We start from the raw sequence: 16,609 nt of genomic DNA, 5'->3' as shown, positions 1-16,609 counted from the left end.
AAGCCGCTTCTGGCGAACCAGAGCAGCGCATGGAAACGCCGTTTACCTTCCCGCCGGAGCGGTACCTATTTATCTACTTGCACTTTGACGTGCTTTCAAACTGCTAGGTTGGCAGGAGCAGGGACCGAGCAGACCCAGATCCCTTCCCCCTTGCTAACTATGGTTTATCAAAAATCTGCAAAAAGAAAGGACTTTGAAAAAAAAACCTTACACTTTGCTTAAATTGGAACTTTCTATTACCTTGGTGTAAGAAGCACAGAAAATTGCTCTTTAGCCACCTGGTGAGCTATTTGCTTAATGTGAACCTCTGCAAATATTTGGGGAGACAGTACAATTTGGGAAAAAAATATTTGCCATTATCAACCATTTCTTAAAACACGATAAATTTTTACAAAACCCCTCCCAGCCTCCCCTGTATTTACGAATTATTCTCAACATAAAATAATTTTTTTTTAGGACCTAAAACCTTAAAAAAAGGGCAATAAGCAAGGGCTGACCACACACAAGGCAAGGAAAACACTGGGATCGGTTACAGAGCTTTGTTGTACAGTTGCAAAGATTAATTAGACCTTCCGCTAGGTAAAGGTAAAGGGACCCCTGACCATTAGGTCCAGTCGTGGCCGACTCTGGGGTTGCGGCGCTCATCTTGCTTTATTGGCCGAGGGAGCCGGCATACAGCTTCCGGGTCATGTGGCCAGCAGGACTAAGCCGCTTCTGGCGAACCAGAGCAGCGCATGGAAATGCCGTTTACCTTCCTGCCGGAGCGGTACCTATTTATCTACTTGCACTTTGACGTGCTTTCGAACTGCTAGGTTGGCAGGAGTAGGGACCGAGCAACGGGAGCTCACCCCGTCGCGGGGATTCGAACCGCCGACCTTCTGATCAGCAAGTCCTAGGCTCTGTGGTTTAACCCACAGCGCCACCCGCGTCCCTCTAATATGCCATACATTGCTTCAAAGCCTGCTATTACTACTGCACAGGGTTTTTTTGGCCAGGGATGGGGATGGTAATAGATGCTGCAGACTGTGGAGAATCTCCAGACTGTTTACAAAAGATCAGTTCAAATCTACCACCAGACAGCTGATGTCTGGGGACAGGGTAGAAAAAGCTCAGTCATTTAACACCATTTTACGGACATACATTAAAAACCAGGCTGAGATTTTTAAAAATGCTGTTTGTGTGTGCTCAAAAGGTTTGTGCATGCCCAGTGCAGCGCCCTCTCTTGGTGGGGCGTTCATGCCATTCAGACCACAGCGCCTTTGGGACACCACTCAAAATTCGAAAGCATGGTAAAGGGGTAACCACAAGTCCAAAGGCTCTCTGAGCAAGCAGAACTAATTCCCTAGTTTTTTAGATCCAGGCTGCAGAATACTCAATGTCACCAATTCAACATTCAGCAATGCATCACGTTCCACACTGGTTCAATTCAAACATTAACACCAAACACTAACCATAGGTTTAGGACCCAAATCATGGTTTGAGCTTTCAAATGCACACTATCCAAAAGTGACTGCTTTCACTGACTATCTTCTCAGCACCAACAATGGCCTGTAAAATCCAACTATGATTTCCAGTGCTGGTTTACGGCTGACCATAAACCAAACTCTCAAGTCAAACATCATACTCTGACTTCAGTAACACATACAGGCACAGTCTGATATATGAACGGACCCATTTTCTCTACTCATAATCTAGGGAGTTTGTAACTTGACAGTGTTTAAACATAGTTACAGCTTTATTTGGCTGGTATTACACAGTAAGGAAGCACAGAAATATTTTTGAATCTTCCAGAATCTTAAGACACATCATGAACTTAAGCACAAAGCAATAATGCTCTTATATTATTCCAACACTGTATCATATAACAGAATCTATAATACAGAGGGGGAAATATAAATTATTTGACTAAATTTTATCTGCCATTACCTTCATAATATTTACTAAGTCTGTCTGATAGTAGCGATCTTGGTGTGCATTCGCGGCTGCTAAAGTGAGAAGGTAGTCATTCCTCGCATGAGTAGCTTTGGAATTACACTCAGACCGTCGTGCTTTTAACTATATCAATAAAACAAAATTAGTTGGTAAACAAATGATGAGCAATGATTAAGACATGAAAGTTTAACATTGTGAAGCAATAAGAGGATGAAGTTTAACAGCCCAGTATATCTTCCCAATGCTACCTGCTGCAATTCTTTATGGACTAGAACAGGTATCTAATTAGATACACAATTTTGAAATAAAATAAGCAGGGTACAAATATATAATACAATTTGTCATTTATGCGCTAAGTATTGAGGGCTCGAAACACTTCGTGTATGTTCTTTTACTAATAACCCCACAGAGTGGATCATTATCCCCACAATATAAATGAAAAGCTAAGCTTTTGACATAGTGGGTTATTTAATGTCACCGGTGGAGATTTTAACTTCATTGGGGACAAGAATGCATCACACTACCCCTAAATGGCTCTAGCAAGGAACATAAATAATATATTTTATGAAGGTTGCATAAGTACTGCATAACAACCAGAAGAATTGCCTGCCACTCCTATAATCTGAGATGGAATCTGAGTTTTTGCCCTTTTGCCTTCTGCAAATTGTGCATTACAGAATGTTCTCAGTGCAAAAAAACATTGTCCTGCCATAAGCAGGCTAACTGGGCTGGCAAAGTAGAGCTACAGGAGACACTTTGCTGTACACAATGAGGTAAGCAAAACAAGACCATATTAAATATAATCAGGTAAACAGGCTAACTGGCCAAAGCCAAGAGCTCTGCTAAAACCCTGCTTGCTAAACCCAGCAGGTGGGAAGGGTTTGGCACTGGGCAGTATTTCCTCCTCTGGGAAGAGGTCAGAGTTGCACTTGTGGCAGAGATGGAAAAAGTTCTCGCAGATTATAGACAGCTATATCGTGATGCTGATGAGAAATGCTTAAGAACTTCAAATTCCTGGGTTGTTCTGAATGGATTCTAATGTGCTGTTACACCTATAAAACAAGCCCGCCCTGATCACAGTTTGGCCAGTTTAATGAGGCTCTGCTTTAGGGACATTTCCAGCTCACCCTCTAGACCCAATATATCCCTAGAATTATATTGTGCAACACTCACCTTTACACTTGCTTTCTGTAAGCTTATCCTTGACTGAAAAAGACTAAGTTTAGACCTGTGAACGAAAGCAAGACAATCGATCAGCAGATGTCTAGAACAGGAATTACATTTAGAAAGCAGCTCATCTGGAGATGATATGGATCCAATATGGATGTAACATAGACACAGCACTAGAGAAAATGGAGACAACCCTTTCCTAGCGACTGGATTCGATTCTAAAGGTGACCAGCAGAGTGCCTGTTTACAGGCTTGAATTACATCACTAATATTCAAGCAGGGTGCATTACATAAAGCTATTTTAAACACATTTAGACGCAGGAACTGTAGACACGTCGTTACATACTTGGCCTCAATATCGGCCTTTTCACGGACAGCGTGAGCCATCTGCTCTGTTTCGAAGTACTTCTTCTTGCCCTTAGCTAAATCTTTGACTGTCTCTTGCAATTCAGCCTGGATTCTGGTCAGCTGGTCCACACACTGAACAAAAAAGAACACACAAAGGGGAAAAACTATTATTGCTATCATCATCAATGTAGAACAGTCGCTACTACTGTATCCCTAATTCAAAACAACAACAAAACCTTCCATTCTGAACATATTGACACAGAGTATTCATATTCTGTACATGCTGCTGCAAGCTGATATTGTCCACTATGGGAACATTGCAGAGTGTAACCGTAGCCAGTGCAAACTGTTATACTTGGGAAGATGACGCAGGCAAAAAGGTTTAACAGATGCTCAGCACATAGCAAGTAATTGCACTGCCAACATAGCAAGTAATTGCATTTACTCCATGGGAGCGTGGCCATAGGATGCTGTAATGGCCACTGGGATAAATGGTTTTTTAAAGAGCACTGAAGAGAAGGTGTTCTACTCATCACCGCCAGCTATAATAGCCAGAAATACGACTCCATTTCCAGGGACCCCACACACGGGGGGATGAGTTTCTCCATCAAATATTATTTGAGATCATCCCTGGAGCACAAGGTAGGGCACCATCTGTGGAGATGGGCCATTGGTTTACCTTGGATTCCTGTGTATGTGTGACTAGGTTACCTTGACTCTCAGTAAGTTCACCTCAAAGAATGGCTCTTACTCCAGAACATAAATCTTCCCAAGGCAAATTCTCATATAAGAGTTATTTTTGTGACGTGCTGATTTTTGAGTGTTACAGATGCTACATGGCATGCAATGTGTGTGTTATAGACAGCAGCTCTCCCTGCATAACAAACACACACACACACACACACACACACACAAAGAAATGTGCGCTTAAGTCCCGTTTGGAACTCCAAGAGAGGCATTCAGCTACCATTTGCAGTCTCTCCAGATCTATGACAATGGTCTCCAAATTTTCATTGACCTTTCTTGGAAAAATTACAACTTCCATTTGCAGAATGCAAGCGAAGCAACAACTAGATGCCATTTCTTGTGACCTCACCGTTGCGGATACAGGGAACAAGTACAATAATTCATTTCGGATCTGCTATTTATATGAGAATGTCTTTTGATAAATCGGAAGAGGAGGAGGGCCTAGGAGAGCTGTCTACCAGCTTCGGCTGATGTGCCAGTTACAGTCTTTGCCGGACATGGACGGCAATATTAACCTTGAGATTGACTACTGCAATGTGCTCTCTGGGGAGTTTTGCTTCAGGGTAGTCCAGAAACTGCAGGGAAAGCAGAACTCAGCGGACAGGTTACTACATGGTGCAGCCTACCAGAAGCCTGTCCTCATACAACCACACTGGCTGCCAGTATATTACCAGGCCAGGTTGAAGCACAAGGTGCTAATTAGCTAGAGGCCTGCTTATGTGAGGGAGCTTGTCCTGTACCCTTGAGATCTACACATCAGGCCCTCCTGGTTGTTCTGTCACCTGCACCTGAACATCCTGCAGCCTCCTTGCTGTGACACTCAGCCTTTGGCATTCCTCCCCCCCTGAAGCATGACAAGCGCCCATCTCAACTGTGTTCTGACATCTGTTACAGACCTATCTTTCTGTTTTTAGATTTCTCTACTGCGCTCGTTTCTTTACTGTGATGTTCCCTGTTGTTGTTTTAGTATACACTGTTTTAATACATTTCGTAAACCGTCCTGGAATTTGATAATTAAGGGCAGCATGTAAATATCTTAAACCAACCAACATAAAGAAAGGATTGGGTAGGGTGAGCTGGGATACAAAAACCTTTGGTTAAGGCAACTCATACTTCTATACCAGGGGTCTGCAACCTTTAAGACAAAAAGAGCCACTTGGACCCGTTTCCAAAGGAGAAAAAAAAACACCTGGGAGCCGCAAAACCATTGTGACATTTAAAGCATGCACACCGCTGCCCTCTGATCTGACAGCGGGCGGGAAGGTGACGTCGGGACGGTGCGTGACTAACGCACGCACCGCCCCCATGCGACATCACAGCCAGTACAGTGCCCGCCACAGTGGGGAGTGTCGGGGCGCACAATGCGCCTCCTCCCCTCGCTAGTATCCGCCCCGGAGCCGCAGCAAAGGTGTAAAAGAGCCACATGCGGCTCCGGAGCCACAGGTTGCAGACCCCTGTTCTATACTGATGCACACAGGGCTTAAAACGGACCTGTCCAACACATGTAAATTAAGTGCTGCATTCTTTAAGAAGCTGCTGCACTGGTGCACAAGTACACCCAAGATTTAGGACTAAAAAGTCCTGACAATAACGGATTGGCATAACAAGCTACAAGAATTTGCTGAAATGGCGCCGTTGACAAATAGCCTGAGAGGCAATTCAAAACAAAAATTTATGGAAAAATGGGATAGATATAAGATTTATGTTCAAAACTACAGTAAAGGTTCACTATCTATGCTAGCATTCGATTGACGCTGGAGAGAGACTGAGTTGAGAAATAAGACCAAGGGTACATATTGATTTAGGAATGTATTAGATAAAATGTAAAGAAATGTACCATAATAAGAGTACAGTCATTTGTAAAAAAAGGTATATACAACGGGATAGACAGGAAGTCCAAAGTGTTGGTGCATATATGATTTTTGGAATAGTTTTTTGTCTTTGTGTTTTTTCTTTAGGTATATAAACTTTGTAAATAAACTTTGTATACATGCTGAAAATTATATTATAATAAGCCTTGTAATGTAATATGATAATGTTTACTGATGTAACATAAGAATGTTAATAAATAAATAAAACTAAAAAAAGAAAGAAAAAAGTAGGACTAAAACACACAATACACACAAATGCTTTTGCACAAAACCCAGGCAGCTGCTTATTTGGGAGGATGTGACTTGAACTGAAACAAAGAGGGATGATAAGCTTCTCCCAGTTGCTGCTTTTCAACTGCATTTACACACACGTGCACAAGTTCAGGACACGATTATTCTTCCACACATGCATCTAGAACCGAGCAGAAGCGAGAAGCAGCTTCAGGGGTGATTTGAAGGAGAAAAGCAGGGATTGGAGGAAGAATTAAATAGTCTTCTCCTGTCACCTCTCCACTGCCCTTTCCCCAAAGCTGTTTTACCCTGTGAGATGCAGTTAAATTAGCGACACATGGTTTTGAATGACCGTATTTTCCGGCGTATAAGACGACTCGACGTATAAGACAACCTCCAACTTTTCCAGTTAAAATATAGAGTTTGGGATATACTCGTCGTATAAGACTACCCCTCTTCCAACACACAGCAAATAATAATAATAAAAAAAACCAGTCTCCAGTCCGGCTCGGAAATCCGCTCCACTTCCCAGTGGCCGGGGGTGCGCTTAATGCTGTTGTTGGTTCCCTGCCTTTGTTGTGAGCCTTTCCTTTTCTTTTACTCGGGGGCTGCTTGGGCCACGTGTCTAGCTGCTGGGGCAACGCGAGGCTGCCATTTTGGACCACGTGGTCTACTACCGGGAGCAGTTAGGGTCATTCTGTTGCTGGTGATTGGGGAGGCACCTGGGGCCAATTTTCAAGTGTATTTCTGCTTCATCTAGAGAGCTTGCTGTCCTCTGATTTAATTTACTCTCGTTTTTGTCCTTTGGTGGGGAGTTGCTGCTGTAGCCGGCGTATAAGACGACCCCCGACTTTTGAGAAGATTTTCCTGGGTTAAAAAGTAGTCTTATATGCCAGAAAATACATTAAGTTCTATCCTAACACTGACCTGCAACCCATTTACCCAATGCAAAATTAATTGCCACGATGTCACTTTAAAACCAGCTGAAGATTAGCATCTAAACTGATGAATTGGTACCTTTCACACTGGACATGTTTCAGGTACACATACATGAAATATATTGCTACAAAGCTAGGAGATTGACCCTTCAGCTACTGAATCATTTCTCAAAAAAAGAGGAAAAGGAAAGGAGGGGGGGGAGGAAAAGTAACATTTGCCTCCTTTAATCAGAATAGCCCCCTTTGTGTATTAAGGCACAAGGTTGCCTCTGTACTGATTTTTCTGGCCAGCTGCCTGGGATGCCTTCACAGGATGTGGCTGAATCATCTCGATTTCCGCTACCCTTAGATCCTTCAATAATTCCTCAAACATTTTAAAAAGGTACCACACCTTAAATTCAAAGCCTACCCCAGACTAACTGGGAAAAGTTCAAAGCTACCTCCAAAGATGCTTATTTTTCATAGATTTTTTGCAGCGGCACGGGATGTATTTGATTTCATTGAGAAAGCAAGCTGTGATGCCTGTTCTCCCCCAGCTATTTCAGCTAAAATACAAGGCACATGATGGTATTTTGTTGCTTCAGAAAAAAGAAACTCAGTTTTAACTTCAACAGAAAGCATCTGTGTACATCATCTCAAGAGCGGTAGAGTTGAGACAAGCCTCAAGGTCATCTGGCTCAATCGCTAAGCCCCTTTGCCTCAGATGAAACACACTTAACAAAATAACCTTAGTGGGGGGTACATCTCCCCCTCACTCCTCTCTCTTCAAATCTGCACCCTGGAACACAAACGTTTGAAACATCGGACGAACTGTTAGGACAATACCTTCTTCAGCTGCTGTTCTTTAAAACACTTGACTGCCCTGGCAGGTTCAGAAATTAGGTTCTTGTAATTTTCACAGATATTGAGTCTGGATTGAGCCACTTGCACTGTGCCTTCAAGAAATGATTTCCACACTGGATACATGCTCCTAAAATACAAAAAAAAAAAAAAAGGAGAGAGAGAGAGAGAGAAGGTTGGTATCACTTGCACCAGTTAATGGGCTGTTGGAACCATCAAAGGCCTGCTGTGATAAGCTTGCCTGGCAATTTGAGGGCAAATCGCTCATCTTCATGCTACTGCAATCCTGTTTTTGGTGAGGTGACTTTTTCGAGTCTGTGGAATCAGGCCTGACTGTGGAACTGACTTTCGAGTCTGTGAAATCTGACTGACTTTCGAGTCTGTGGAATCAGGCCTGATAAAGCGATTCTGGCTGTCCATCCCACTACTTGCCCTCTTGACCCTTGCCCTTCCTGGTTTACCCGTGAAAGGGTAGGGGAGGAATGAGCAGGTGAATCCAGGGGGTAGTTGGCATATTCTTGCATGAGGATGTGGTGTGCAGCACTTTGAAGGAGACAGTGCCCTTGGAACCATCTCTGCCCATGAGGTCCAGGACCCTTCATGGTAAAGAGTGCCCATCACCAGCTTCAGTTGCAGCATCAACTGTGCCTTTTCCTGGACAAATATGAGAGAGACAAATATGTCTATTTTTACATGCCCTCTACTTGTTGGCGGTTCGAATCCCTGCCACGGGGTGAGCTCCCGTTGCTTGGTCCCTGCTCCTGACAATCTAGCAGTTCGAAAGCACCTCAAAGTGCAAGTAGATAAATAGGTACCACTCCGGCGGGAAGGTAAACGGCGTTTCTGTGCGCTGCTCTGGTTCGCCAGAAGCGGCTTAGTCATGCTGGCCATGACCCGGAAGCTGTATGCCGGCTCCCTCGGCCAATAAAGCGAGATGAGCGCTGCAACCCCAGAGTCAGCCACGACTGGACCTAATGGTCAGGGGTCCCTTTACCTTTACTTACTGTATCGACATCTTATTTGCCTTTTTTCCTCTACTAAATAGCTGCAAGCTTTCCTTACAGGGAAGTTGTTTCAACCCCATGATAATTCTGATATTTTACAGAAAAAAGTGTTCTCTCCACTCTCAAGGTTGCAAAACACAGCGCTTGCTCTCCTCTCTATTTAAATCTCCCTTTGTGTAGAGATTTTCAAAAGGGTTACATGGCAAATCTGAAGAATCATGAACTGCGCAGGCTGTTTACGCTAGCCAGATTTAATATGTTTCCCTCAATGATAGTAAGAGGAAGATATTTAGCTCTCCCAGAAGCAGAGTGTCTCTGCAAATGTGGTAGGCAGGAACCTGATATGTTGAGGCATATTTTATTTCCTTGTGATTTTGGCATTTATGCCAGAAGACAATTGTTAGAGGCCTTGCAACTTAACAGGCTCGGCTCTATGCCGCCAACGGTTCAGGACCTGCTCTCGGACAGGAATGATCAAATGACTTTAATAGTGGCTAAATTTTTGAGTGCTGTCCATGTGGAAAGACTGGGCCATTATAGAGAAATTTAGTGGTTCTTGATTGGTCAGTGATGTGGTAGTGTTATACTGTATTATTTATGCAAATTGTTATGCTGAATCCGTATTTTCCACAATTTGTATACGGTGTTTGTTTTATAATGTGTGGTTTGTTATGCCTAATAAAGAGCAGCTTGAATGAAACGCTCAATTATTCTTTTTCACCTTTCTATCCTTATCAATCCATCTCTCATGAACTTCCTCCATGGAAGCAACTTATAACATTTAGCGCAACAGCATATGCAAATTTGCTCATACTTATTTTTTATACTGCCATTCATCTGAGGATCACAGGACAGTTTACAATATAAAAACACAAAAATACAGTGGTACCTCAGGTTAAGAACGTAATTTGTTCCGGAGGTCTGTTCTTAACCTGAAACTGTTCTTAACCTGAAGCACCACTTTAGCTAATGGGGCCTCCTGTTGCCGCTGGAGCACGATTTCTGTTCTCATCCTGAAGCAAAGTTCTTAACCCGAGGTAATATTTCTGGGTTAGCGGAGTCTGTAACTTGAAGTGTCTGTAACCTGAAGTGTCTGTAACATGAGGCACCACTGTACATAACATAGTACAGTGGTGCCTCGCAAGACGAAAAGAATCCGTTCTGTGATTCTCTTCGTCTAGCGGTTTTTTCGTCTTGCAAAGCAAGCCCATTGACGGATTAGCGGATTAGCGCTATTAGCGGCTTATCTGCTGATCGGATCAGCTGATAAGCGGCTTAGCAGCTTAGGAAAAGGGGGGAGGGGGAAAAAACCAGCAGGAACTCGCAAGACATTGTCGTCTTGCGAAGCAAGCCCATAGGAAATTCGTTTTGCGAAGCACCTCCAAAACGGAAAACTCTTTCGTCTAGCGAGTTTTCCGTCTTGCGAGGCATTCGTCTTGGGGGGCACCACTGTAACCAACAAAACAATACCCTCCTAATTTAAAAGGCCACAGACTGTTAAATTATCCAAAGGCCTAGGAGAATGTTTTTGCCTGGCACCTAGAGATATATAACAAAGGTGCCTGGTGGGGGGGAGCATTCCACAAGCAGGGAACCAACACAGAAAAGGCCCATTCTCGTTTTGCTGCCCTCTGGGCTTCTCCGAGAGCCCTCAAAAAAGAGCCTCAGATGATGATCGCAGAGTCCAGGTCGGTTCATATGAGGAGAGGCAGCCTTTTAGGTATTGCAGCCCTGAGCCATTGAAGGCTTTCTGGGCCAAAACCAGCACTTTGAATTAGGCCCAGAACTTTATGAGCCACGGAACTTCATAATTTCAATAGCTTCAATTCAAATTTAGCCTCTGACAAAGGGGTTCATTCAATGCACAAAAGGTTTTGATGCAGCAGAGACTTTGCCGACAGAGTTGGGATGGGGTGGGAGAGAAGTTATTTAATTCCTGCTCCACGCCACAGCTCCTCCCACTATTCTGGAGGGTCACCAATATCTGGAGCAGGTTTTCAGAGGATGCAAGGGGAAATTAGTGAAAGTTGCCCCTTCTTTCACCAGCAGGGGCATCCTTTGCTCCAGAATTCTGCTCTGGGGATGGCTCCTACCCACAGAAACCAAGTTGGGATCCAAGTCCATATAGAATATCTGTAAGAAAATAAAGAGCATTTGATCTTCGGCAGGGAATGCAGTCAGCAACGCAAGTGAAATTGCTGAAATTACCTGAAGTCATGTCGATCATCAGCTTTTATTCCAGGCCACTCTTTCTTTAAGTACTGACTAGCCAATTTCTGAATGCCCTGTTAGAGAGAGAGAGAGAGAGAGAGAGAGAGAGAGAGAGAGAGAATTATTTACAAATGAATTTGGACTCTTGGCATTTCTCCAAAATATTAAATGTGGTTTTTCAGGAGGTGTTGAATTCCTTCTATTTGAATTCCCAACAGGACCAGCAACCCAAGACCCATCTACACTCTCAAAGAATGGCATAACATACCCTCATGGATCACAGCACTGACGGCTACTAAGATGCTTCACGGTGCACATTTACGACAGGAGTTAAATACTGGTAGCATGAAAACGTGTGTTGCTGCATTTGTTTCACAGAAAGCCTATGCCCCAAAGTGGCTTGTGTTTATGCCTGTCACTCCCAAGACTGCTTTTTGCTGTCAATTTCAATGAAGCTGGTAACCTTGCAGAGAGATTTTCCTGAAGAGCATCAGTGGCGATTTTAGCTGTGTATTTAACACTATTTTATTACTACTAGTGATCTGTGTAAAAGAAATCTGACTATTTCAATAAAAGAATTATATGTGAAATCCTTTATGCCTTTTAAGGTAGTGTATGGCTATTAGGGGGACGCGGGTGGCGCTGTGGGTAAAAGCCTCAGCGCCTAGGGCTTGCCGATCGAAAGGTCGGCGGTTCGAATCCCCGCGGCGGGGTGCGCTCCCATCGCTCGGTCCCAGCGCCTGCCAACCTAGCAGTTCGAAAGCACCCCCGGGTGCAAGTAGATAAATAGGTACCGCTTACCAGCGGGAAGGTAAACAGCGTTCCGTGTGCTGCGCTGGCTCGCCAGATGCAGCTTTGTCACGCTGGCCACGTGACCCGGAAGTGTCTCCGGACAGCGCTGGCCCCCGGCCTCTTGAGTGAGATGGGCGCACAAACCCCAGGGTCTGTCAAGACTGGCCCATTCGGGCAGGGGTACCTTTACCTTTACTATGGCTATTAGGTAACACAGCCTTTATATAAAGTACTTATGGCTTAAGCAGGAAAAGGTTTCACGTATACACTAAAGGCTTGAATGAAGTTAAATTTGGTTGTAGGTTAGAATAATTGGCCTGCAAAAGATTGCATCCATAAATAACACTTCAATAAGTTTGTGGAGATTAATTTTTGCGGCTTTGTATTTGCGAATGCAGATTTTAAAATTAATTTAATGAGTGATTATTGACATTTTTTAGTTTATCCAGGAAGGCTGCTTATAATGGAAATTTGAAGTAAACGTTTAACTTCCCCCTTCTTTGACTCTTTAGTGGTGAATATTGCTATCCTGTTTTTTATGCATGGTTGCTTATTCTGACCTTAAGTTCCTTTAAAAACCAGTTTTGTTTAGTTTTTCTGATGTTACATTAGGCGACTGTTGAAGACTTTCTGTTGAAACGTGTTTGACTTATATTAAAATATACTGTACAGGACTGGCCTAATAAGGATTTATTACTGGGTTGTTTGTAAATATAGTGTTTATTTTATTGTAATAAGGAATTCTGGATTTTTTATATACATTTCCCTCCACAACGCTTTTTGTGCTATGGTTGTTTGAACAATTTTTTTAGTGGTTTGTGGGAATGTTGCCAAGGAATTGGGGAGATGACATGAAGCCAATATGGTACAGTAGAAAGACCAAGGGGCTTAGATGTGGGAGACCCCAGAAAATGACTATCACAACTACTGCGGACACGAACGCAACTGAAGTATTGCGAGACCAGTCATGATCTCTTGCAATAGGGTGGAAAAGAACATATTGTGATTTTACCAATACCCAGCTAACCCTCTGCACTACTGAACCTAGATAAAAATTCTGTCATTCAGCCAAATTGTCAAAAGGCCTGCACATTTTTTGGGTTGGTGGGTGGGATCTCACATACGTAGCCATAAATGGCAGCAAAAGTATATCTTTTCCAGTGAAGACTAGTACAGTGGCTTTGTATTTGCAGCAAGCGTATAATATAAGGTCCTCCTTGTTCTGTTCTCAAGGACACTTGCTGCTTCTCCTCTCAAAAGGTCCCCAAGACAAAGACCATCACTGTTTGGCTCCAACTGGGAAATCTACCAATAGTTTAACCTTTGGCACAGTTATATAGAGCATGAGGCTTAGGAGTGCGCTCAGTACTTGCTTGTGGGTCACTTGGCAACCTTTTAATTCAAACAGTCGTGGTTGCAATATTTAAATGAAGGCAAAATCCCATTATTGTACATATGACAATTAGTCCAACTGTAAAGATTCGGGCTAAAAAATCTGGGGTGGGTTTTTTAAAAATTCCTGTGTAGAAATTAAAAGGTACTGTTGCCTAACCTCTGGATTCCCTAATATTTCAATCTGAGGGTTTGCTCACATAATACACAATGGAAAGTAATTTTCATAGATATATGACATCCATGATATATGGCTAAGTATGTTAACTGGTAGTTTTTAGAATCTTAAATACTTTGTGCCGGACACTGCCCTGCACTTCGAATGCAACATGTAGATTTAACCCTTTCCTCCTCATCACGGTCCTGACAAGAACACCCTCCATCCCGACAAATGCTGTGAACAGCATGGAGAATATGTACTGTATCGTATTCTTCAGCCACACCAGCCTTTCACATCAGCATTTCACACAGGCGTGGTTCACACGTAAAACTAAGCCACCAGTTTATTTAGCCAAAATGTGGTGTGGTTTGTTTGAATGTCCAAATCAAGCTCTACAAACTAATCCTGGTTTCTCTTCTGGAAATAAACCATGATGTGAAGCCACTGTTTACCATTGGCTTTTGAACCATAGCATGTTCCAACTATGGTTTGGCATTAATGTATAACAAAGGCGGCATTTTTTCATCTTCGCCAAGCTAAGCAGTTGTCTCCTTACCTCTCTCGCCCTGACCTAGCCACTGTGTTCCACGCGACGGTCACCTCCAGACTGGATTATTGTAACTCGCTCTACGTGGGGCTGCCCTTGAGACTAACCCAGAAACTCCAGCGGGTGCAGAATGCTGCGGCGAGACTCCTTACGGGGTCCTCGCTGCAACATCACATTCACCCGGTGCTATACCAGCTGCACTGGCTCCCAGTGGAGTACAGGATCAGGTTTAAGGTGCTGGTTTTAACCTTCAAAGCCCTATATGGCCTAGGACCCTCGTACCTACGGGACAGCCTCTCCTGGTATGTCCCACAGAGGAACTTACGGTCTTGAAATAAAAACACCTTGGCAGTCCCGGGCCACAGAGAGGTTAGGCTGGCCTCAACCAGAGCCAGGGCTTTTTCGGCCGTGGCTCCGATCTGGTGGAACACTCTGTCACAAGAGACTAGGGCGCTGAGGGACTTGACATCTTTCTGCAGGGCCTGCAAGACAGAGCTGTTCCACCAGGCCTTTGGCCAGGGCACAGCCTGACTCCCTCCCTTGGCAATCCTCACAGACCTCTAGCCCAATGGTTGCCATTAATTTGATTTGAATTAATTTTATAATGAAATGATTTTAGAATGTTTTATCATTTTACTGTTGTTAGCCGCTCTGAGCCCGGCTTCAGCTGGCGAGGGAGGGATATAAATAAATTATTATTATTATTATTATTATTATTATTATTATTATTATTATTATTATTAATGTGAACCTAGAAGCCTCGCTTAACCATGGTGTGCTTGGCTACCTAACTGCAGATGTTGGCAAAACTAAACAAGCTTTGGAGAAAGAAGTCCATGGCTTGCTTGCTTTCTTGCTTGCCTGCAAGGCAATTCCTAGATTGCTGAACAAAGCAAATGGAGAAATTGTATTGGCAGAGTAGCAAGCAGCCACATCGTTTGCATTTAGACACTCACATGAATATATAATTAACAAGATGAGGCCTGCGAAAAGCCTTTGAAAAATGGAAAGAAGGCAGGAAGGATAAAGAGGATTTTTTTTTCATCCTTTAACTCTTTGGTTCCCCCCACCATACTTCCTCTTTAGACCTGACTCCAGGGATTATTTCTGCAGTTGCAGCCTCTCTGCTTGGGCTAGGGCTCTTCCCCAGCTCTTTGGAAGCCACTGTGGGCAAGGAAACCAACTCCTAGGGGCCTATGGCTCTTTGACCCCCCAATAAAATATTTTAGGGTGCCAGCCACCCCTTCCCCAGTTGATGGGCATTACCATTGTCCCTTCACTGCACTCACATGCTCCCCAGCTCCCTTCCTTCTCCACTCTGTTTCTGGGCTTGGGAGCAGGGAGTGATGTCCACATAGGCAAATGGACTGTGCGCGCACAAATGATGTGCATGTGTTTCAACTCAGCTTTTTATTTCTTATTTTGCCCCACCTTTTTTTTCTTTTCAATGAGCAGGTAAAGGTTTTATAAACTCACAGCAGAAGAAATCATGGTCTCTTCTATACCAGTCATAAGAAAATATATTTGTTCCTCTCCATGCATAGTCCTCTGATATTATTCTTAAACTTTCACATAATATACCATTAGATAGGGAAGAGCGAGAGGAAGCTGAAGATCAATGCATCTGTCAAGCAGAAAGTTACGAGTAGCAAAGGCCAGCTTCTCTGAAAACATCCTCCTATGCAATTAGTGAGCTCTCCCCTTTCTAGCCTGTGCTTTTATATTCCACCTTTACAGCCTAATAAGGCTAATCTGAGAGAAGATGAGAAAGTAGTGATGAACTTTCCCCACTGTTAAGGAAAAATTATCTGGTCCAGATAATGCATTTTGTTCGACGCAACCAAGCCATCCTCTGACTGGAATTTAAATTGCAGAATGCTCTGCCCCAGCCTCGCAGAGCTGCTTCAGTGCACTTAGCCATTTTATCACAGGCAGAAGTAACTGCTGCATCAGTTAAGGACTCCATACCCAGGATATTAAAAGGTCATCTTTAAAGTATATTCAGGGATCACTTAACCCCACTGCAGAATACCAAAGAGCACGGCCATATAGGTTTTTACTGTTATTCTCCTGTAGTACCAACACCCATATTTTTCTGGTTTTCCTCCTTGCATTTGCATACTCTGGCAAAAATGGGAAACAGTTCCAAACTATTTAATGTTTCAAATAGTTAGACCTTATCCATGAAAATTTCACATTTACCAGAATTAAAGAAAACCTGATGCAATTCGAGAGGGAGAATATGTAAAAGCAAGGTTTGCCAACTTTTGGACAAGCGTCTGCTCTTGTGCCTTTAGCTGAAGCTATTAGTTGATAATAATGCCATTAAAAGATTCACCTGATTCACAGAAAAAGCTGCTGTTAAAAGGCACAGAAATAGACCAGGCTGCCTGCTCCAGTCAACTGACAACCTTGAATTACCATAT

At 43.3% G+C, this 16,609-nt stretch overlaps 1 protein-coding gene across 5 annotated transcripts in view; it reads right to left on the bottom strand.

Moving 5' to 3' along the window:
- FCHSD2 (FCH and double SH3 domains 2) overlaps nucleotides 1-16,609 on the bottom strand; it is a 146,698-nt gene that overhangs the window by 70,836 nt on the left and 59,253 nt on the right. For all 5 annotated transcript variants that reach the window (XM_082219254.1, XM_082219255.1, XM_082219253.1 and 2 more), the window contains exons 4-8: nucleotides 11,290-11,366; nucleotides 8,063-8,207; nucleotides 3,449-3,582; nucleotides 3,106-3,160; nucleotides 1,927-2,055 (exon numbers count right to left, since the gene is read on the bottom strand). In XM_082219254.1, the coding sequence (XP_082075380.1) occupies nucleotides 1,927-2,055; nucleotides 3,106-3,160; nucleotides 3,449-3,582; nucleotides 8,063-8,207; nucleotides 11,290-11,366 (540 nt within the window). The remainder of the gene's footprint in view (nucleotides 1-1,926; nucleotides 2,056-3,105; nucleotides 3,161-3,448; nucleotides 3,583-8,062; nucleotides 8,208-11,289; nucleotides 11,367-16,609) is intronic.

This window comes from Podarcis vaucheri (assembly GCF_965113315.1).
Source record: "Podarcis vaucheri genome assembly, chromosome: 4".
Classification (NCBI taxonomy): Eukaryota; Metazoa; Chordata; class Lepidosauria; order Squamata; family Lacertidae; genus Podarcis; species Podarcis vaucheri.
The sequence above is the reverse complement of the archived record's forward strand: the minus strand, read 5'-3'. Positions and strand labels throughout refer to the sequence as shown.